The 25130-nt window shown below is 30.6% G+C and overlaps 1 protein-coding gene across 1 annotated transcript; it reads right to left on the minus strand.

The window, feature by feature from the left end:
• Positions 1-194: 194 nt before the first annotated feature.
• LOC122600909 (formin-like protein 11) lies at positions 195-25130 on the minus strand. Its single transcript, XM_043773686.1, has 4 exons — positions 23732-25130; positions 12552-12739; positions 7653-7879; positions 195-1032 (listed from the first exon to the last, which is right to left on the minus strand). The coding sequence occupies exons 1-4, from the start codon at positions 24997-24999 to the stop codon at positions 298-300; spliced, it is 2418 nt and encodes an 805-aa protein (XP_043629621.1). The 5' UTR covers positions 25000-25130; the 3' UTR covers positions 195-297.

Genomic DNA, 25130 nt, shown 5'->3' on the forward strand with positions numbered 1-25130 from the left:
GCATTGCTCTACCTTCGGGTAATCGCCAATAAACCCTAACAAACCCTAAATTTCTTCATGGTCAATTTGATGCACAATCAATATGTCATCTACATAATTTGGATTTGTTCTTGGGAATTGTACTGCCGTGTGATGTTGTTGTTGCAAATTTCTAATAAAGGTGATTAACCAAAAAAACTTTTACCGTAAAACTATTGACTGAAAATAGTTATAGAAATGATATTATTCATATATAATGAATTTTGTACACACACTAATAACTAGAATAACTTCTTACTATCTACAAGAATCACACATCTACTGAAATGATGCAAAAGTGTTGGGATGACCAAAGCCTTTGGATCTCCTCAATTCCCTACACACAAGATCCAACATTGCCAAGAAATCTCTTATTATCACAAAGATCTGAAGTGGATTTACGTCGTCTTTACTCATATCACCATGGAAGTATTCACTAATCTCTTTCACAAGTTCTAAGACTCTCTGTTCGTCTTCTTCCAATTCCTCCATATGTTTTTTGGCATAATACAAGAAGGATTTCATGATTTCGACAAAGCTACAAGTCTGTTCTTCCATCAACAAATCTTTATTCACCAACGTTTGTAGTTTATCCATACCTTGTGATAGATTAGATACTGAGCCTGCAATGACATCAAAGTCTATGGTGGCCGTTTTCTTCACATTGCATAGTTCAGTACTCAGTCCAGCTACAAGTTCCAAACCCATGTTTCGATAGTCCTCGTCTTTGTCTTTATCTTTAATGTATCTTTTCTTGGTTTTTTCATTAATCTTTCCTATAATACTCTCAGACACTCTAATGCCTTCCGAACGAACTAATTCTTGTACTACAAAATGAAGTAATGTAGTTTTTCCGTCCGTTCCTTTTACATCAGCAAGCTTAAGCAATGCATCAAGCTTAAATGCTTTTGCCCCTCCCCTTATTGTTCCTATATTCATTCTGTTCCCCGTTTTTAGCACCGCCTCTAGTAGTTTCAGGAATAGCCGACTTGATCTCAGTTCTTTGCATGCCTCCTGATCCAATCAAGACATGAAAACAGTCACTAACACAATTTCTGTATATAAAAATATATATCCAACTCTGAAAAAAATTCATTTGTACTCGTATTAAATTCAATTGGAATTTATTATGTTTATATGGGCTTTTATACTCGTTTATGCTCATCAATGTGAAGTTGTGAACAACTTTCTTCAAATTTTAAAATTTCTACTATGGTCTGGTATATATGTATGTGTGAATAAAAATTTGTGCAAGATTTTAACGGTAGATAGGCTAGCAAATGAGTGTCGACTTGTTTCATTTAGTCATTAAAAGAACAAAAAAAACACAAGTACACACACATATATATATACATTATGGTTAAAAATAAAACAAATAATTTATCTTATTTTACTACCTTATACGAGTAAATCATTATTAGACCGCCTCATATTTTTTGAAAAAAAACTTAATTTATCCGCTTTTATTATATTTGGATTAAGATCCTCTAAAGTTAAGATTCAAAAATCATCTTTAAATCTTAGTTCATTATTTTTAATTTAATGGTCAAGATCTTCAATTTTGCTAGTAAATTATACTTGTATATAACTAAAAATCACTATGTACCATAAAAATTTTTGTGCATCAATGCATATTTTGCTCTATGAATCTTCGTGTATCATTCTTTTCCTAGTCTAAAAATCAATATATTTGTTAGAATAAATATATAAATTTATGTATTTATATATATATATATATATTTGGCCCTTATAATCATTTATCTAATTATAATGATCATTGATCTAATTACCCTACATAATTAATAGGGTAATTATTTGATGGACGTAATTACCCTTACGTATTAATTAGGGTTTCACCTTGGGTGTGCTATATATAGAGAGAGATCATTACGGAGATTTATTCATTAGATAAGAACACCAACACCTTTATCTCACTCTCTACTCATAACACATCCTTAGAACACACCCTAAACGGGAACCCGACTCTCAACTGAGTCATGGTGTCTTCTTCCTCTGCGGTTACCGGATGATCAGGTATACATCCCTAATCTATTATGTGTTTATTTTATACAATAATTGATCAACATGTGGTATCAGAGCGACGTTGATAAATCAATTATGCTATTTTTTTATTTCTGATTCGATGGTAATAGAATAAAATCGTTTTTTTTTCCTTTCGTTTGTTCGCCGCCACAAAACATAAATAACATGTCGGCAAAAGGATTTATGCCAGCCCACTATTTTACTTTCAATTGGTTTGTTAGTTTTAATTAATGAATCAATGTATTTTGGGCCAATATATTGAATGAAAAATATATATTCAATACAAAAGGAAAAAGTAAATTAAAACTTTTTGATGTTTTTTGTTTTGACGACTGCCGGGCATGAAAAGGAAAAACCTTTTAAAGTTTCAGTTTTGATCGACCGAAGAAATCGAGCGATCATATTTTTATATTATAAATTGACATATGATTATATTGTCATTAATTGTTCTTTTACAATCAGAACAAAACATTATTTACGATTAGTAATGGCATGTTGTTTACGTATTGTAACTTCATGAACTTTTAGTTTTACAATATTGTATTAGTTATTGATTTTGTATATGATCACCTTGAATCTTACTCGTGCACATAATATGTACATAATGTTCATCGTGACCTTCATGAGAAAACTTATAAGATTTCGTTGTTCAATCTTGAATCAAATATATTTATTCGAAATCCTCATGTTTTATCGAAATCAATTAGGATAAATCACCTAAATTTTAGTGATTAAATTAGGATGTGATAAGGCTTCCTAAATTTAGTAGCTTTGTCCCCGAGTTTTGCAAAATAGTATTTAACTAATTATCTTAAATATCCAAAACTAAAGTTGGCGATATATCTATTGAAACCTAAATTTTATCACATCCATAAAATCTTTCTCGTTGCATTATGAACTTTTTTTGCGAACTTAAGTTTACCGATAACTAATCCTTTTTACCGGGAACTCATTTAGCGTCAAATTTGAGTGTTAAGTTCCTTAGATTTATAAAACCTAAATCATGTTTTATAAAACCTAATTATTCAAGTTATTTTATTTGATTGATATTATCTAGCTTAACTAAATGACCTTATCAAGGTACACTTCTGCCCAAAGGTGATATGCTACTCTTACACTGTCATTTAGTGTAACTAAGCATTGTCATGAAATTTATGTCTAACGTAATGAACAATCTTAGTCATATAAATGTGTGTCCAAATGTCCTTAGATGCTAAGATAGACACATATATGACATTAGTTTAATATGCATGAATTTCACACTTCTGCCCAAAAGTGATGTGTTGTACTTATATTGCATATTTATTAAAATTTGTTCATTGACATAAACATGACATCTGCCCTAAGTACTTGAAAGTTTCACTTCTGGCCAAAGCTGATGTGTTACATTCATGTCTGACAAACTTTACATGTGCACTAAACTCATTTGTCTCGCTTCTTCCCAAAGGTGATGTGTTACATTTACCTTGCACATGTTATTCCTAATGCTTAGATAATTGTTACTAACCAAAGTGAACGCAATTATTTAAGTAGAATATTACTTAGTCCACTATTTTTGTGTTATAGTAAAATATCACATCTTCAATCTAAATAAATTCTGCCCTATTAGATTCTTCATTAGCTTTAAATCTCAACATTAATCTACTCTAATTACAAATGCCTTAGTAGTTTTGCTTCATCATAAGTTTCACTATATTTTGCTCTTACCGAGTCTTGTTTTTCCTCAAGACATGACACACCCATTGCTCTTTCCGATAAAAGTATTAGGAAGATAACTTGAGCATAAGAAGTGTGATAAGTAATACTTATGTCTCTTATACAAAACAATAACTCCTTTGTGATTCATATTAGATGAGCTATTCCAGCTTATAAAATTCACAGACTAATGTGTATTCTGTGAAAAATGGAAGAATCAAAATAATTCCTAAATCATGCAAACACAATTTCTAAATAAATGGTTAAATGGCAACTGGGAATACATCCTAATATCGAATGTCTTGTCTCTTAATCTAGAGGGCTTATACATGAAAATCAGTTAAGTTTCTTAGTGCCTTAAATAATGACTTTTCTATTAGTACGATTAGATGCCTTAAAAATCAACTATAAGACTCAGAAATACCAAAGAAAAATGAGTTTGTTGATAGCACTATACATACAGGAAAATGAATGCCTGAAACTAGAATCTGGATAGTATTCACCTAATTAACTACCACTAAACTTTAATAAGGATAATTCTAAGGTCAGTTTTCCAGCTCTAAGGTTTTCCGAAAGGAAAGTTATCTTGCACGGTTATGCTATTGGCACGCGCAATAACACTATCCATAATTTATGGAACCAGCGGGCTTAGATAACTAGATATAAATTAATGATACTTAAGTCTGCTAATATTAATATTTCAATTAACACATGATGCATTAAATCTAATTCTATGTGTTTTCTTACTAAAAATCCATAACTACTATGAGAGTAAGTGATTAAGGTTGAAAGAACCCTAATGACTGTTCATATAGGCTTTATGTACCTTACATATTCTGGATTTAGGTACATATTCTGGATTACTGATCGGAATATGGTATCAATACTAAAGCTATAACATTGACTGTTACATGGTTTATTGACCCACAATCACTATTAGCTTTAAACTCATCTTATTGGTTATCATTTTCTGGATAGAAACCCTTATCATAGACTAGCTTATATAATGCACTTTCACAACCTTTTGTTATCATGAAAATGAATAATTTGACAAAATGACAATGAGACATATGAATTTCATCCATTAAGACCAAAATTCATGAGCAAATATGACGAAGGATAAATTCTTATTAAATCTCATTCTTAGTGACTTTAGCATGTGTTAAATGTCCTAAGCTAAATGGAATATTCAGACATATTTTTTATCTAATATATCTAAAGTGACCAAAAGCCTTAGAGAAATCTATTCATATATATTTACTATGATTCCTTCTAAATTTGTCCTTTATAATTTCTTATGAAATCAGGACAATAAGGTAATGAAGTCTAACATATATGTATAGTTTCCAACATCACAGTATCATTTGAAACTTCTCATACTGAGTTCTTAGAGATTTTTAGAGATTAGTGGGAGCATTATGTATCCTGAATATAACTTGCAAAAGTTTCAAGAGGTGGGGAAGTGACAATTTGTTCTTACCTTAAAATACACCTCTTGTGCATGATACTGCCCTATAACGACTTGTCTCCTTAGTATCTAATATTACTCCTAACAAAGTTTAATTGATACCTATTGAATATGGGCAAACTTAGATTTCTTACATGGAACCTCATGTAATCCTCAATAAGAGAAAATGATATAAAGTTATAAACATCATTAATTTGTTTCTCTATTAGATTTTGTTTTGGTCTTAATATAATGTTGACCATAAGCATGCTGAATTTCTAAGGATTTCTAAGCTTAGTGGGAGTAGTAAAGTTATGGTTTGGACTCTCCATAAGTACAAGAGGTGGGGGGGGGGGGGGGGAGACTCATTAAATTTCACTCCGATTACTCCTCTTGTCTACCAGACTTTACCAACTTCTACACACTTAGAAATAAATGTTGCTCTTAATATACCTGATAATTAACCAAGATCTATAAATCTGAAATTTTAATAAACCCAATAATCAACTCACGAGGTTCATCAATCTAGATCCAAAAGATCTACTAACCTTGATGATTATATACCTTAGTTGATTAGAGTCGAAATGAATGTTGGAAAGTTTACTGATTTTATACCTTTTCTGATTATGCACTAAGCAATAATTAATCTTTTAAATGTCATAAAGCTACTGTTGGCAGCTTGACCTCACAAATTAGAATAACGTTTAGATTTTGGTTGAATCACCTTACTGGAACTAAACTAAATTCAAATGAAAAGGTTATTATTTTAAAACAATGATTGATTGCATAATGGCTCAACTCAAGAGGATATAAGTTATCAAAGAACCTACTTGCCTGTCTTACAAGGTTTTTTTAAGGATCATTGTTGTTTCAGTAGCTTATTATGATTTAGAGCTACATTATATGGATATTAAAACAACTTTCATAACTTACATATTCATAAGGGAACCTTATAATTCTTAACTGAAGGTGAAGAACACTTAGTCTGTAAGTCAATAAAAATCCACATATGGGTTGATATAAGTGGATTTTGATGAAGTTATAATGCAATTCTTTTCATGAGTATTTAAGTGGATTAATGTACCTACTTAAAGATGAGTGGGAGCAAATAATGTAAACTTGTCATTATATAGATGACATTCTTTTGACAAGTATATGTTACATAATGTCAAAGCAATGGTAACTCATATTTGACATGATAGATCTGACGGGATATTATTTTCTTCCCATAAGCTTTTGTACTTAGCAGATCCTTAGAGGCTAATAGGATAAATGAGATTATTTCCATATGCTTAGAAGCCTTATATATGCTTAATTAGTTGGAAGCCTTATGTATGTTCAAGTCCGAACTCGTTTAGATATTGACTACATTGCTGGATCACTAGACTGATATAAGTATAAGAAACGAAAGACTATAATTTGAACTATAAAAGGAAATGAGAAGATTAAATTTGTTTGACTACTCTGAACTCTTATTTTCGTCTTATTTAGAGGAAACATAATGTTAATTTCAGGGCACATCCTTATGTCAGCAGACATAATTATCTTATGAAAGAGTCATAAGGAACTGTTATCAACCTTAGTTATCATGACATAACGTGTAGTCACTTAGTGTTGTTGGAAATTTATCAGTTGACTCATAAGTAACTCCATATTAGTAACATATTGAAGACTTATTGTGATAAAGTTAGCTACCCTAATTTATATAACAGTAACAGTTTGAAAGGAGCTGCCTTAGATTCAATATGAGATTATTTTTTTCAAACAGTAATAGTTTGAACAAGTAGAGGAAACTAAATACTCGTATTGAATACATTCATGATATGCTTAAGGTACCTATAACTAAAGGTCTAACACCCATAACTCTTTTTCTAAGAGCTCATAATAAAGACAGGTGTTACTGATGACCATACGCAACTGCATATTGGAGGATATAGAGTACCTGCCTTCTTTTAACCTTTATACTTAGATGACCATCCAAGTTGGGCATTGGCAAGGGTTGAAAAAGAGAAATACGGAGTACCATCACTTTACGTTCCTTAATTGAGGACGTGATCGAAATCCATTCATCGAGTTTTTTCTCTCTTTCGGTTTTAATTATCTAAGCCAATTTTCACTCATGACCAACTATACGTTGCAATGTCTAGGGTTAAAAGCTGGAAAGGATTGAAAATCCTTATTTGTGACAAACATGGACGCCCGATCGTACAACGAACGTGGTTTACAAAGAAGTTTTTCAAAAGCTATGACGATTTTAACTTCAAATAAGTCATTTACTTTTTAATAGTTCATACTTTGAATCGTTTTATGTTTGATTTATAGCTATTTTAATTTTATTTAATATCTATTTAATACAATTGAATTCTAATTTTTTAATTTTGATTAATATATTTTGAAACCACCCATCCATTGGACGGGCCTGAACACTAATATAAGGATATGATTGTACCTCTAGGATTGAGAAGGTCTTACGGAGGTGAGTTAGCTCATCTTTAAAGGTTTCTCGATACAGCAATGCTTCGATTCGTGAGAAGGCGTACGGTATATCCAGTAGTGATGCAACAAATGTTTCAGCCGGATCCAATTTACTTTTGGATGTTGTTAGTTTAGCTGCTTCTTCTTTTGTGGGTTCCATCTTTACAAGTACTTCTAACTGTTGTATATTCAAGCCATTTCCTAAAACGAAAGAACGAAATCAAATGTTTATCACATCAAACAAGATTTAATATTTTTTTGTATAACAGGCATTTTTAAAAAGAAAGTTGTAAAAGTAGGGTAGTCAAAGATTTGGTTTGCAAAACGGTATCAATGAGCTTAGGAAACTCAGGGTTCCGTTTGTTATGAGATGAGTTTCAGCAACTTAAGGTCTGCCTTCACTATGCCACATTTGTGCATGCTCTCAAAGTGCCGAGTTACCAAAGTCGGGTCATGCCTTTTTTCTAAAACGTGGCAACGAATGTGACAAATAAAAGGTAGAACTCCGAGTTTTCTTAACTCAGGTTACAGAAACCGCGGGCCCGGGGTTAACAAGTTCACAAATACTCCGTAATACTTTGTAAACCAAACATTTGAGTCCCTACTTAGCAATTTTCTATTTCAAAGACACTTGTTTTAACAAAAATTTCCATTAAATGAAAAGAGTTCACTACGGTTACTGTCTGGTAGGAGATAATCATAAAAATAAAAATGCAATAGAGAATATAAATGATATGAAAGAAAATGTGTATATAGAAAAAGAAAATAATTATGTTGTTTAGTACAAACAGTAACAAAAGATAAATATAAAAAACAGACAAAATTAATGTAACTTTTTTATATAAAAAAATTACATAAATGTAATTATTCTATCATAATATAAATAACTAAAAATAATATATAAAAACACATAAAAAATAAAAGAAAAAATATATTTTGATTTCATTTTCATCATTTCTCGCCATTTTGCATGGATTGATGAGAATGGAAGTGTGTTCCCCTTTCTACCACATTATTTTTATTCTTTGATACTACCAAACAAGAGAAGTAATTCTCATATTATTTGCACTCTTTTCATTCCATCTTACTAAACATTTAGAAGATAATAGTGGACGTGTTGCGACATAAGTTAGCAACTATTAGGTTTAAAGGAAGTCTAAATATTACCAAAGGGCTGAACAATTGGAGACTACGAACACACCTTCTTGATACATTTTAAGGGGGCAAATATTGCTTACTACAAGTGATCTTGAATCGCAACTTTATTTCTACTTGTAGGCTGGTTTGTTTCAATAGTTTGCTTATTAGCTTGTTTGCCTATATGTTTAGTAAATAAATGGTAGATATGAAACTAAAATTAAAGAGTTACGAAACAGTTGATTATTTTTCATATTAATTAAAAAAATTAAGGTTAAAAAAATAATATGAAAAAAATGGCATATTGCCTAATATAAAAAATAGTTTTTGAAAGAAAAGAAAATCTATTACGACATCATATATCTTTTAAAAATAGTTTAGGAAAAACTGATGGAATGCCACAAAAGTAAAAACTTTCTAAAAACAATCTTGTTTTATTTATATAAGTAAAGGGATACTAAATTCATATTTTTATATGTTACTCTTTTAACCCTAAATTTTGAATATCTAAACAAACTGTTATCATTTGAGTATTTTAAACAAAAAGTATATCAACAAATAATATAAATAATTATATATTTTTGTTTGTAAAGTGTGTGTAAAGTGTCCCGGGTGTTATAACTAGTAAGGATTAATGTGGTATTTTGAAAACCCATACAAAACCACGTCTAGATTGAACCTTGCATAAAATATATTATTCTTTTTTTTAAGAATCGCAAAAACTTTAAAATTAGAGTTAATTTTCATATTATCAAGTTTCACCTTTTTATTTTTATCGTTACATATTTTTATTGTGACCTTTTGTACGAGTGCCTACCCATCACTTAACGTCCATTAATTGGACTCTGTTAGATCAAATTGCGCATCACATATGAGGATAATTTTGTCTTTTCTCTTATATTAAACAGAAAAAAATACCTAAAACTGCATCATCTTCCACAACCGAATAGAATATGAGTTTGATCTTTAAAAGAACAGGAAGGAGAATAAAAGGTGTTTTATAGTTAAGAAGACAAAATACCCTCAAGGATATGTTAGGGTGAGATGTGCATGATGATACAAGAATTCACCTTAGAGATATGTAAGTTAAAATTATAACATAACCCAAGATGATACAAGAATTTACCTTAGAGGTATGTAAGTTAAAAATATAACATAACCCAAAGATATGTAATAAAAATTAACTCATAAAATTATGTATTACTCGTATATCATTAGCGAATGATTCTATTCATATGTAAAATTACTAAAAGTTCATATTAATTAGAATATTCTCTTATAAAAAAAATGTACAGTCTCTCAATAATAATAAAAGAGCCTATTAAAATTATTTTTAAAAAATCCATAACCCTTAGCTGAAAAGCAAGATTGAATTTTAACCTTTAGATTTTTTTGCTTAGATCATCTACCATATATAGATTAACTTACTAAATTATTAAATATATATACTAAATTAGTCAATACTAAATTATACATTTACGTTTAAGGATATATATACTAAATTAGTCAATACTAAATTATACATTTATGTTTAAGGATATTTAACGCATGTATGTGTTAATGACTAACTCAAGTCAAAGACATTATTATTTGATATATTTAGTTAATGATTGTTCATAAATTTTAAATAAATTTTTTTGAATCAATTTTTTCAAAGTTTTTATAAAGACATTTATAATCAATCAAATTTATAATGAGTAACATTTAACTACCAAAAAAACTATGTAAATTAAATTGAACGTATTTAAAAATCTAATAACGGATATATAAATGAGAAAAACATACTATAAGCGTGTTACCACGACATTTCTAAAAAGCGGCAGTTAAAAAATCTGTTGTCGGTTAAGGAAAGAGGGCGGTACTGTAAAGAATATTTGTTTTTTTATTTTGTGTGTGAGGTAACGCTAGGTTAGGGGATAAGGGTCTTTTGAACCATTGAATAGATTAATGAGTATTGACAGTTATTAGACTAAAGGTTCAAAGGCTTAAGTTTTTTTTTAGAAAAATGGCATTTACTTTATTGGAGAGTATAGATTACAATACATTGTCAAAAATGACATACTACCAAATTTGAAGCTTTTATTTCCTAAAATAAATAGTTAGTAATTGTTACAAAAACCAACATCCCTAAGACCCTAACAAACTTGACAAATCTTTTTTTATCACAATGAGTGAAAAAACATAAATTAACAATAAACATTAGACGACAATAAAATCATAAAAACATTGAATATCATCACTAATTCACTATCACAAAAAAAAAAATAGAAAATACCTTTGAATAGAGTTGGAAATTGTTTTTTTTTTTTTTAAAAAAAAAGGGGAAAAAAGTGACAATAGACAAAGCTAAAAAAAAAAAATAGATATAACTGAAAATCCATGCAAATACAACCCCTATTTTAATTTACATTGATTTTTTAACATTAGTAGGAACTATTTCTGACCTATGAATACACAATTTGTTCATGATCATTACTATTATTTTAGTAATTAAGTTTAAATACATTAAAATCTACATACTTTTTTTAACAGCAAATACATATGTATGATGTACCTTTTATACTTAATTTATTTTAGGGTTAAATACGTTGAAATGTAACTAACTATGATCAAATGTCTAAAGTGAGAACCAACTATCAGATTGGACATTGTGTGTTAAAACATAGTAAAGATTCAAATCATGAACTGACCAATCAAAAAACCTACACGTGATGGCTAAAATGGGTTACCACGTATGTCATATCACACTATTTGGACAATTTATCAAGTTGTTAACATACAATGTTCAACCTTATTTCGTTCCTATTACAGACATTTGATTATAGTTAGTTACATTCTACGGTATTTAACCCTTCATTAAATTCTTTCTATACTTTCAAAATAGTATCTTTTTTAGATCATTATGTTCTTTATAAACTTTTATATGAATTTAATAAATTAAATGAGTTGTGTCAATATTCACATCAGTTTTTTGGACAAATATCACGGGACTTAAATCAAGAGTATAATATTTGAATTGAATAATTTATAAGTACATGACTAGAAAAAACAAACATTTTAAAAACAATTTAAGTCTCTATAAATTATTTGAGTAAATACTATATTGTGCTACAAAACATTACTAATATAAAATATTATTGTTTTTATTAGATGTATATGATATATATATATATATTTTGAATATTGAATATTATTAAAGAGATAATTTGATATTGAGAAATTTATAGCTACAATCAATAAACATGTTTTTAATTTTTACAAAGATATATAACGAATATCCTACAAGCCATATACTAAAAACCATTCTCAAATAATAATATCATTTTTCACCTGGTAGTATTTGTATTAAACTCCATATTATCATTTTACAAAACATTTTCTATTAGCAATCTTTGATACAAAACGTTTTTGAATAATAGTATCATTAATTTTTAATGTCTTATTTACACTAATTAATTATTTTATTATAAAAATTTAATATTTTTATCTCGCATGTTACGCAGGAAAATAATCTAGTTACATATATATTCACATGTTTAATTTGTTCACATAGGAATATATCAAGTTTTATTAATATAATATTACATGTATTTAACCAAATTTTTTTTTGGTCAAATATGATTTTTTTTTTTAAGTTAATGTGAACTATTTAAAAAACGTGTATTATAGATAATAAATATCTTTAAGTTCTCATGGTTTTCGAAAAAGAAATAGATTCTCGCGATAACCTATTTACCTTCAATAAGTGCATGGCAGACTTGTTCTGTGGTAGCGTTGAGAGCTTTTAGCAGTATAGTTACATTCTGAAGTCTTTTGGGCTCGAGAACATGTTGATTAGGAGACGGGCTTTTGCTTTTTAAATCTTGATCATTACAATTGTGTAAATTGTACCCAAAGAGCGACTCGATCACATCCTCATCAAACCTGAAAGTATTCAAATACATATTTTTATTCTATGTTGACTAATATATGTTGAGAGAGAGATATGGTGCTTGGCTCCGCTCAGGCATTAAGGGGTTAGTTGTTATAAAATACTTGCTCAAACCTATTTTAATGGTCCTATTTTAGCTGCTCAAGTCTTTTTTTTTTCCGATTTTTACCTTAAATATTTTTGTTTGTATTATATATTAGTCGATGAAAGTTATATCAATGAAAAGTACATTCAAAGCTTAATCAGGTTATATACGTTATATAAAGTGTTATATAAAACAAACAAAAAATTTTACTGTCAAAATTGGTCAAAAAATCAAAATAAGACACTTAATATATGACAAAATGAGTAACTATTCCCAATAACTAAGACAAAACTACAATCGTCGGATGGGATACTAAATGAGATCTTACCAATAAAAGCTGGCAATGGTAGTTACATTATAAACTGGAGTGGTATATACTAAATGGGATACTAAATGAGATCTTACCAAATTTGATGCATTAGCTGCGTAATAGGGTGAAACGTGCTGAATTTGTTTGTTAATTTCAACTCTTTATATTCTAACGAGACGAGTACACGCGCAATACGGCGACGGTGACGGCAACGGGTGGTGCTAGTGGCGGGTGGTAACAATGTAGTTATAAATCTAAACGTAATTAACATAAATGGTAGTGTAGTTATTTTATGGTTAAAAGATGAATCTTTTATAGATAACTTTATTAAGAATATTATAGAGATATTAGGTGAAAATATTTAAATTAATTAATAAAGGAGATAGATAGTTTAGACAAATATGGGTGTAAAATTTCAAGAACATATTGGGTAGATTTAATGTGTGAGTTAGAAATGTGTTGAAAATTAAGAGTATTTTTGTTATTTTTTCAACTTGAAAAAAACTTTTTTAACAAATTATCTTTTTTGTGATGCATCTTAATGCACTGTTAGACACTTCTATATATGGAAAAATGATCCGTACTGCAGACTTTACCTAAGATTAGGTAGCGTCAATTAAAAAAAGTTACAAATTAAAGCTTTGAATTTGATAAATATACATAGTCTCCCTTAAATTTTTACATAACACTGTTGGAACCACGTTAAATGTGACCGTTACTGATCGTTTATCATTCGTGATATGATAATTGACGATAACTGAAATCCCTATGTCTAGTAACTATACGATGGGCGTATTTACTCTTAAAGACATATTATACGGTTTCTCATTAGATGATTGAAACTACGCGGACTTATATTACACATATTAAATACCAGGGGCTAAAGTTGTAAATGTTCTCTCTATAAATAGAGAACCATGTACAACACTTTTAACCCTAATCTTAATCTCATTTTTGTGTGTGTATTTTCTCTCCCATATTCTTAATCTCATCATTATAACAATCATCTTGTTTTGGGAACCCAACATCAATGGTAAACATTATTGCTCTTATGAGGTCCTCTCGATCGTCAGATACACATTATTATTATTATTATGTTTTCATTATGTTTACAATACGAATCATATTAATTCCAACATATGGTATAGAGTCATTGGTTTTTTATTGATCTATTGATTCGTATTTGTATTATGTTTGTTTCGTAAATGGTTGGAACGGTGAAATTATAACAACATTGTTATGTTTCTACTTTGTTGCCGCTAAAAGATATTAAAAAATTAAAAATAAAAATTGCTTTTCATCGTCATTTTTTATTTATGATTGACAATCAAAACAATTTATTTCGACCGCTTACAATTGTAAAAAGGAAGAGGAGATCTAATCATGAATGGTTGAACTTATCTTATTATTGAATCGAACCTTATTTGTTGATTTTGATTTAGTTTTTATTGAATTCGACATTATTTTAAGTCGATTTTGATTTAAACTTTATTGAATTCAACCTATTTTAAAGTCGATTTTGATTTAGACTTTATTGAATTCGATGAAATAAATTAGTTTTTTGATTTAGACTTTATTGAATTCGATGAAATAAGTTAGTTTTTTGATTTAGGCTTTATTGAATTCGACGTTATTTTAAGTCGATTTTGATTTAGTCTTTATTGAATTCGACCTTATTTCAAGTCGTTTTTTGATTTAGTCTTTATTGAATTCGACCTTATTTCAAGTCGTTTTTTGATTTAGTCTTTTATAGAATTCGACCTTATTTCAAGTCGAGATCAACCTTAATTAATTTTCTCTTGGTTGAGTTCGACTTGCTTAATCTAGCTATAAAAGTTGAGTTCGACTACTAATGTGTTGATCTCGGCCTCATTCATTTTTTGCTAAAAATCAAGACCAACTTTTATTGATTTCGACCTTGTCGAGTTAAATCATAACTTGTTGAGTTCTTCTTATCAAATATGATTTTTCCATTAAAAAAAAGAAGAAAAAAAAAATTTATGGCAAAATTTGTCCCTAAAATTTTAACCCCATAATTTAGGGGCTTCGCACTAATGTACATGGTTTTATCAATTATGCCCAAAGGTCAAATGTGATTCTCATGTTGCGATCTTTTCCTTTTACATAATGAACACTAATTGTATTAATTCTGCCCAAAGGTGATTTAATATGCTTTGTGTGTCAAAAGGACTATTTGCATGCATAATATACACGATTCTCAATTTTGTGCCCAAAGGTCAAAAGATAAGCGTTGTGTTGCATGACCCTAATGCTCATTTATACTTAGATATTAGTTATTTCTGCCCAAAGGTGATGTAACATCTAAGTAGAGCCTTACTTTAGCTTATTGTTTTGGTGTTTACAATAAGCTTACCTATCACTAGTTTCATTACTATAATAATGGTCATAGTCTCATTATTCCAAGGAACATTACATTAGCCTCTTACGTATTTTAGGCATTACGTTAGTTCCATTACTTTTAGAGACATTACTTAATAAGCCTTAGATATCTAATTATGAGGAACATTATTATTAGCCCTTAGTTAGTTTTAGGCATTACTTTAGTTCCATTACTTTTATAGATATTGTTTAATCTGCCTAAGATAGCTAATCATGTCACTATAAAAATATTATTATTAGGCCTACTTATTTAGGCATTATTATAATAATCTTCTATTACTTGTATCCTAAATATTTTTTTATTTTATTTTTAATTTATCCTCCTTATTTCCACTGTAGTACCTAACTTAGGCATTAAGTCAATTACTGATGCAAACTTTGCTTCATGAAAAGATTAATTATCTCTAACTTTGTAGATTCTAGACCTTGACTATGTCATTCGCCATAATGAACCCACTGCTAAAACTGCTAACTTTTGTGCAGCTAAAAAAGCTAATTTTTAAGTGGAATAGGGCGAATCGCTTGTCAATTATAATGGTTAAGAACTCCTTAAATCTCAGTATCTGAGGAGATATCACTTCAAGGGAAAGTCTAAAGCGTGCGCAAGTAGCTTAAATACAAAGGAAATAACAGTATTTGTGAACACATAATGAAGATGACTGACATGATTTAGAGTCCTAAAAAATGGAAGTCTCTGACATCTTTCTTGTATACTTTATAACGACGCATTGCTTGCTCATTTCTACACCTTCAAATATAATTATAACACTGTGAAGGATTAAGTGTCGATGAGTGAACTAATAGCAATGTGTGTTCAAGAAAATGGTCGCCTTAAGTTGGACCAACCTAAAGTTGTTCACTTTACTACCACTGCTAATTCCATTAAGAGGAACGATATAACAGTAATAAGACTACAAGTACAGTTCAAAAGGCCTAATCATGGTGCTATTCCCTCTAGCTTTAAGTCCTTGACGAGCAATTCTGATTGTGCCCAGATTGCCCTAAATTCAAGGTGTTGCTAGCTAAAAAGGTAAGTTACTTTTTGAAATATTTGATTCTCTTATGCTTGATGTATCTATTAATACATGTGTGAGTGATTCTAGTTCTATAGTTCATGTGATTAACTCAACATAAGGATTCCATACAATTCATAAGCTATCAAATGACCAAAGAAAGGTACTGCATGCTTTACCTAACATTTTCCCTAAATTTTTACCTAAGATAGGTACTGCATGCTTTACCTAACATTTCCCATATATATATATATATAAATTGTAAAGTTGATTTTTATTCTACCATACTACAATTTGATTTACCAATAATTTTTAGTGCATCACAATTTAAATAAATTAATCAAACCAAAGTTTGGTTTGAAGCCGGTAATGATGCTGGATTTTTCTTTTTTCAATTTGATTCACGTGACGGTATGGAAAAACTATTGGAAAGGATCCATGGTCGGTACGATCTGCTCCTATTATTCTTAATGAATGGTCACCCAATTCTTCATTGCCGAAACAGGATTTAACTACCATTTCGGTTTGGGTGAAGCTTTATGACATACCTTTAGTGCCCTATATTGAAGATGGACTTAGCATGATCGCATCAAAGATTGGTAAGCCAATGTTGTTAGACTCTTATATCAGTCAGATGTGTTTTGATTCCTGAGGAAGACACAGTTATGCTCGAGCCTTGATAGAACTTGATTCAAAGACTAAGCTGAGTGATCAAATAGTTGTGGCAATTCCGAGTTTAAAAGAGTGGATTTTCTAAAAAAGTGGTTTATGTTGAATACGAATGGAAGCCTCCTCACTATTCCCATTGTATGGTATTTGGGCATAACGATTCTTCCTGTCCATCTAAACCTAAGCTAGCATCGAGACGATCATGGAGGATGGTTTTAATATAGTTGCACGTAAGAAAGGTAAAATGAAACAAGGTGACAAAAGGGAAACGGGTTGCTCGGGTTCCGTTTACTAAACCTAAACCACAATTTACTTATCATCACATACAAGTTTCAAGTGGGGCTCCTACTTCCCATAGTGGTTTCCCGAAGCCACTCAATCCTGATTTTAAGGGTCGTGGTTCAAAATTCCCCACAAAACAGGTTTCTTCTTCTACTAATGTTCAGGTGGAAACAAGTAACAAATTTTCAGCTGTGGAGGTAGACGATGTATCTTGTTTGAAAGTGGCGACTGATGTAAGGGACGTTCATGATGGGGTATTAGAAGAGGTTTTGGCTGTTGCGCAGGGTAATTTAAGACTTGATCATCCTAATACTGTTGCTGATTCTGATAGTGACTTTGAGGAGAATGTTTATGATGAGTATTCTGAAACTGTGGGAAAAGATAACAAGGGGGCAAGCACTCTCAGTTCCAATGTTCTGAATGTATAACATCGCATCATGGAACATAAGTGGAATGAACCAAGCCCCTAAACAGAATGAGGTTCGACAGGTCATTTTGGATAATCAATTATGTGTTTGTGCAATTCTTGAGTCACATATATCTTCTACTAATCATTAAAAATTGTGTTCAAAGATTTTTTGGAAGTGGAGTTGGGCGTCTAATGGGAATCTGTGCAAGAAAGGCTCTCGTATTATTTTGGGTTGGAACCCTGATTTGGTTGATGTGATTATTCTAATCAATCTGACCAAGTTATTCATGCGTTCGATATTATTAAATCTAGTAAAAAAGTTGTTTCTGCTCTTTCATTTATGCCTATAACAGATATATTGATAGAAGAGATATGTGGACGAGCTTACTTGATCACAAGGCCTTTGTTCGTGATGTACCTTGGTGTCTTCTTGGAGACTTTAATGTTGCTCTAAATCTTGAAGATTCTACTGTGGGGTCTTCGACTATTAACATCTCTATGAGAGAGTTTAATGACTGTGTCCAAGAGCTTGACGTGTCTGATGTTAATATGATTGGCCTACATTTTACATGGAATCAAAAACCTCAAGGCGATAATGGTACTCTCAAGAAATTTGATCGGATTATGGCTCATCAGGCTTGCTTTGATGGTTCAATGGCTAATCAGTTAACGTGTGTGTATAAATAATATATATATGTTCAATTTTATATAAAACGTTTGTTTTATGCTATATGAGTTAAATAATCCTATTAGTTGCAGCATCCATGCTCTCTTTGTAAACCAAATAATGATGATAGGATAACCTGAAATTTTGCTACCAATGGGCCTGCTTATGAACATATATGGCACTATTCTAATCAATATTTTTTTAACTAATAGGATTTTACTAGAAGCATAAATCCGATGACATGTATATTATTAATTACATTTGCTTAATCCATGAAATCAACATGCTAAAAAATATATGACATTGATACTATGAATTGCATTGTGTTTGTTTTTGAATTGATGATTGAATTAATGAAAATTTTTTAAGTTAATTTTTAGCTGCAAACTTAATGGTTAATGCTTATTATTGTGTTATGAAAAACAGGTAACTAAAGAATATGTGGAAACACAAGCTTTCCTCCGAGGTCTTTTAATTAATCTGTATCGAAATTTTTTGTTAACTTAGTGTTAGACTCATAGTATTTGAGGAAGAGGATACAAAAGCTACATAAATATTGGTTTGGACCCTTCCTATGGACTAAATTTTCTTTGTAATGAATATTTTAGGTGAATGGACTATAAGGCTTTGGGAAGTGGAGCGTTCTCTCCCCTCTAGACGCCTCTAATGCAGGAGAACGCCGTGAACGCCACCCCAAATATCTTTTCGGCCTGGTCAATCGTGGTCCACATCGTTCTAGACTCCCAACCTCAATCACAACCTACTCTGTCCTTTTTTTTCTTCTAATTTTTAATATTTTTAACTGTCCGTGTTTAAACCGGGTTGATTAGCTAGTTTTTAAATTAAATTTAAATTTACATTGACACATGTCACTACCTAATTCTATCTTATTTGTTTTAGGTTAAATATTGTATTATTTTAACTAATAACCTTTGGGCATTAAACTCATTTCTCATATATATCTATATTTATATCTATATAACATTATAAAAAAGTAGTTCTCTTAATTTTTAGAAAGGTTGAAAGTTACTCTATGCAATATGACAGAAATATTCTTTTATTATTTTCTAAATCACCCTATTCTTTATTTACTAATTTAATTTTCTCTACCAATATACCTAAAATATTCTTAATGAAATAAATCACACCATCAGTCTCTTAACTCTTAAAATTATTACACTAATCATTGTATCAATTACATTTACATCAAAAGCCTACTCTATTCGTTGTCGTCAGCATTCGCCGCCACCCGTCACCACTGTATTGCCGCCACCGCCGCAACATTGCACGGACACCATGCTAGTTTTATTTATTGCTTTAACTCGTTATTATTTGTAATAGTTTTTATTATTTGAGGTAAAACCTTAGTCCGCCCATGAGAGTGTTGGGCCTGGGGAGACCCAGGTTCGAATCCTGAGCGGGTAATGTTTACTCCTATTAACTGTTGTGTCATTCGACGGATTAATATGAGGTTTTCTCCCTCTGTGGTTTACTGAAATTTCGAATGACATTCTACCCGAAGGACGTAGGGACCGATAAGTAAGACAAATAGACTCTGACTATTCGAACGTTAAATAAAAAAGAATTGTAATGGTTTTTGAAAGTTAATTAAAACGATACTATTACTACTTTTTTTCTTTTAAACTCATTTTACTTAAATAAATGTTTTATATTAAAAAAATTTTTAATAACGAGTTAGTAGTTAATAATTAGTAGTTAGCATTCGAGACACCACAATAATATTCAATTGGGAGCTCGAGTCACGTATGCCTGTGATAAAACCCAAGATTCTCGAAAACCCCCAATATTTCACTCCTCAAATTTTAGAAAGTGAGATTCGAACCCTAATAAATTACCACAAGGTCTAAGACTTTACTAATGAGCCGCCACTGTAGTGAAACTTTTTAGAACATTATTTATATATTCACTTAGCAAATATAGACCCACAACGCCGAGACTTCAATTATCATCTGTGCATCTAATGCGTTTTATAAACAACGAAAAATTAAAGAAATAACTGTAATCACAAAGAAAAAAGTCAAAATGCAACAAGGAAAACTCTATCAATAGGAAACCATACGCATATACACAAACAAACACAACATGTACTCGTAAAATGACATATAAAGCATTGTGTAATTAAAAATTAAAAAGTTTAAAAAAATACTTTATAAGAATCATCTTTGAGTCAATATTCTTCTAAATTTTCCCCAAAAGTTGTTTCCAACTTAACTTGAGGGGATCTTTATCCATATCCACTAAGATTCCAAAGTGAATTATCATTCCATGCTAATTCTAAATTTGATTAGATTTTTTGTATAAACTAAAATTGTCAAAGTCTCAAAGAACTTTATTAGTCAAGAAGCAGTGTTGCAAAACTTGGCCAACTCTGTTAGGAACTCGGACTCAAACTCGAAATCGGCTTCTTCACGAGTCGGGTTCGGCTGAATCGGACAAAAATCCGGTCAACAGTCAAGACTCGGGTCAACTTTGGTCAAACTCTATCAACTCCGTCGACATTTTCCTCTTTATAAGAGACTTTTAACAAAATTCTAAATTGGTTTAAGTTTTTGTTTCTGAACTCCGTGTGAGACACGGGCTTGTTAAAATTTTTTTATTGAATATTGCTACAAAGAACCATTATATATATATATAATGGGAAAAATGAGTGTGGGGTTGTCAAACATTCAACTTAGGTGAAAAACCCACACATAATATTTTTAAATATTATTTGTATATTAAATACATAATTAGGCCTCCATGAGTTTTTCACCCAAGTTGGATGTGTGACAACCTCACCTTCAACTTAAGTGAAAAACTCTCACATAATTTTTCTAAATATTATTTGTATATTAAATACATAATTGGGCCTCCATGGGTTTTTTACCCAAATTGAATGTGAGACAACCTCATTTTTACTTTCCCCATGTATAACTAATAGTGATTAATAACTTATAAATTCTTGTTAAAACTTATAATATTATTAATAGTGATTAATACGTGTAATTCGCAGGTTCCATATATATTCAACTTTTAATATTAGTAATAGTGATTAATAAGACATAATGATTTAATGATATTATTATTTTAAAAAATATTTAGTGTAAAAAATTATAAATATGATATGATGTTAATTATAAATTTTATAAAATAACGTTATAGATAAACATAGATACTACCTACTGAAATTGTTTATATATTCGGGATACTTAATGACTTGTTTAATTTATATAATACTAGATGAGTACCCGCATGATGTAGCGGACACAATACTAGCATGCAAAATGTCATGACGACGTTAATTTGAAACCAATTATACCTTCATATCACGCAAGGATGTTAGTTGACTTCCTAAATTTGTTTGTGCAACATTCAATTAATCAAAGGGTCTACATAAGAAAATATATTAAAAGACGGTAATATTGTTATTTCTTATAATCTTTTTATTTTTTAGGCACCATATACAAATCTGTAATATCTTTTATTTATATCATAAGATATTAATGATATAAAGCTAAATACCTTAATCAATATTTATTATATTATATGATAAAATTTTTATATAAAGTCAAAATTTGATAACAAAATACGACATAAACAAAAGAAAATGTTATAAGGAACACAAATAAAAAACTGTAATTAAAAAAGAGTTAAATCAAAATTTAGGAGTTATTTTTTTTATAGATATATTCATAAAGTAATAACTTTCGGTAATTATAATATGTAAGAATTTTTTACATATTTAATGACCATATTTAAATTTATTAAATTACAATGTAATCTAAAAAAGTTAAAAAAAGATTATATGAAATCATCATTTTAATTTAATGACTTTAAAACTATGTTGAGAGATCTAAGAGTTCAAATTTTTTCATTTTATCTCTTTTATATATATTTATAAATAATTAAGATTAAACTTTAATGTATGAATTTAATATATTTAAACAATTATATTTAAGTTCGAAGTTTATTACATGTAATTGCAAATTTTATTATTCTTCTATATCAAAACACAAATTCAGGTTCTCCCCGATTTTGAATTTGGTTTCCAAAAACTCGTGACTCCCCCTTTCAACGATACGATCCCGAGTCACGATATTTTCAACATTTTCGATAAAGGGACCAAATTTTGCTTTAAACTCCAAACTAGGTCGACCCCATGTCTTAATAATAAATAATATTACCTACCGGTGTGTTCTATGTTATCGGTTAGGTATTCCCCTATCTACGTTTTATATCGTCGTGCTCAGCTTGTTCTAGGGTATTTTCGGGGATATTTATGGGGAGCATGTTTTATCATGAGCAGGTATTGTTGGTATTAAACATTGGCATAATGTGGTACGTGACACCCTTGTTGACATGTGTTCTCGGTTTAAGGTTTCAACTCGTAAATAAGTTGATATCGGACATCCTAGATCGAGGAAAAGACAACCATTTACTCCCGGATATGTTTCTTTACTCAAGGGACGGAGGGCTTGACGTATGTGTCTAGTTGAGGGTCATCGCCCTTGACACAGACGGGTTTGTTTGACTTTGTGCCTGGTCATGCGGCGATGGAGGTTGAACAACGTAAATGTGTCAGATACGGGGTGAAGTATGTAGATATAGTATATGAGTTTCCCCCTTCTCATTCTCTTCCTTTGGGAAGCTCGGGAAGGATGTAGTGATCTTACTAAAGTGAATCCAAAGTTTCTATGTGGCTCAAGAGTCAAGACATTGGTGCAGGTGTTGCTACTCATATATCTAATATGATTAGTTTTGCTATTACTAGATGGATATCTCGACTTCCTACTAATTTATTGTAACTTCTACAATTTTTAATGATATTGATTTTAAAATAATAAACAATAATAATATAATAATAATAATAATAATAATAATAATAATAATAATAATAATAATAATAATAATAATAATAATAATAATAATAATAAAGCGGGTTCGAAAGTTATCCATGACTCAAGATATTGGTGCGCATGCGAACGCTCATATATTTAATAGAATTAGTTTTGTTATAGTTAGAGGAGTAACGCCTAAATAGTATCTCGGCTTCCCCTAATTTTTTGTAAACTCTAAAAATTTCTAATAAGAGTGATATTTAAATAATAATAATAATAATAATAATAATGATAATAATAATAATAACTTACTCGAATGAGCTAGATCTCAATTTATCCCAGACCATTGAACGGTCTGTGGTAGCTCGTACTTTATCCCAGTGAAGTGGTTTCAATTTTGGTAATGGAGTTCCGTGTTTTCCCATTGGTGTGGATTGAAACAATGGTGGTGGAGGTGGTGGGTTTCCTTTAGTAAATGAAGGCGGTAGAGATAATGTTTGTGGTGGTGGTGGGTTTCTTTTAGTAAATGGAGGCGGTAGAGATAATGTTGGTGGTGGTGCTGGGTTTCCTTTAGTAAACGGAGGTTGTGAAGATAGTGTTTGTGATGGTAGAGAAATAGCAGTTGGGTTTGATCTCAATGAAAAAACAGGTTTCGTTGAAGAACTAAAGGTTTTAAGCATTTTTGTGGTTGATGAAGATGAATAAAGAATCGGCATTGGTGGAGGTGGAGGTGGAGGTGGAGATGGTCGAGATGATGTTGACATTAATAAGTCGCAACCAACCGAAGCATCAGAAATTCTTCTTGAAAAAGAGGAATGATGAGAATTGCATACAGAATGGAAAGATTCAGCATCTGATGAATTAGATTCCACATCCATTAATTCTTCACCAATTGGCGAACCGAAAAAGACTTGTTCACCCTCTTCATCAAACTTTAACGATTGAAATGAAGCCACAACATCACTAGAGTCATCCAAGTTTTCAGAACTTGATAACCGTTTCACGTGTCCTTCATAGTTATTCAGATGGATGTTCTGTGACGTGAAACTCGCATCATTATCATAAGAATCTATTTTAGGGACACAAACTGGTGAAGGGTCTAAGACAGTTCCTGGTGATTCAAGATAAAAATTATGTGGAATTGATTCCGAAATTACCTTGTTCACATTGTTTGATATTACCTTTGTTTTTCTAAACTTTCTGCACCCAACGAACAAACCAATAAGGAGACATATAATAAGCGTGACTCCACCAGCCGACACAAAAACCGCAACCAGAACCCTCTTTCTTGTTCGATCATCTTCTGTCTCTGACGGCGGAAAATACACCTTGGGATGTCGACGATGCACATGATGAAGTGGAGCTCGAGCTGTAAAAGGTAACGTCGGCAATGGGGACGGCGACGGTGATGTTGATTCGGAGGGATTGAAGTAGGGTCTTTTGGTGTTTTTTAACCCAATTAGAGCTCTGAATGGTTGTTGTGTTAACGGTGAATCTTGAATATTTAGGACAGTGAATAACGCAGAAACAACGAGTGTAGTAAGAAAAATGATGATCATAATCTTACATCCACATCTCATATTTAGGTGTTTTTGTTAGTATTGTTCATGAAAATTGGACACTAAATAATGATAACAAAATATGAATATGTACTCACCTTTTTTAATGCAATTATAACAATGAAACCTGCTGCTACTGCTGTTGGGGGTGG

The sequence above is a fragment of the Erigeron canadensis genome, chromosome 5 (assembly GCF_010389155.1).
Source record: "Erigeron canadensis isolate Cc75 chromosome 5, C_canadensis_v1, whole genome shotgun sequence".
Lineage (NCBI taxonomy): Eukaryota > Viridiplantae > Streptophyta > Magnoliopsida > Asterales > Asteraceae > Erigeron > Erigeron canadensis.

Coding starts and splice junctions, on each gene's coding strand:
- LOC122600909 (XM_043773686.1), bottom strand. CDS start 24,999: ATGAGATGTGGATGTAAGATTATGATCATCATTTTTCTTACTACACTC. Junction 12,740..23,731: donor TTGAGATCTAGCTCATTCGA/GTAAGTTATTAT, acceptor GAATACTTTCAG/GTTTGATGAGGATGTGATCG. Junction 7,880..12,551: donor CTGCCATGCACTTATTGAAG/GTAAATAGGTTA, acceptor CTTTCGTTTTAG/GAAATGGCTTGAATATACAA.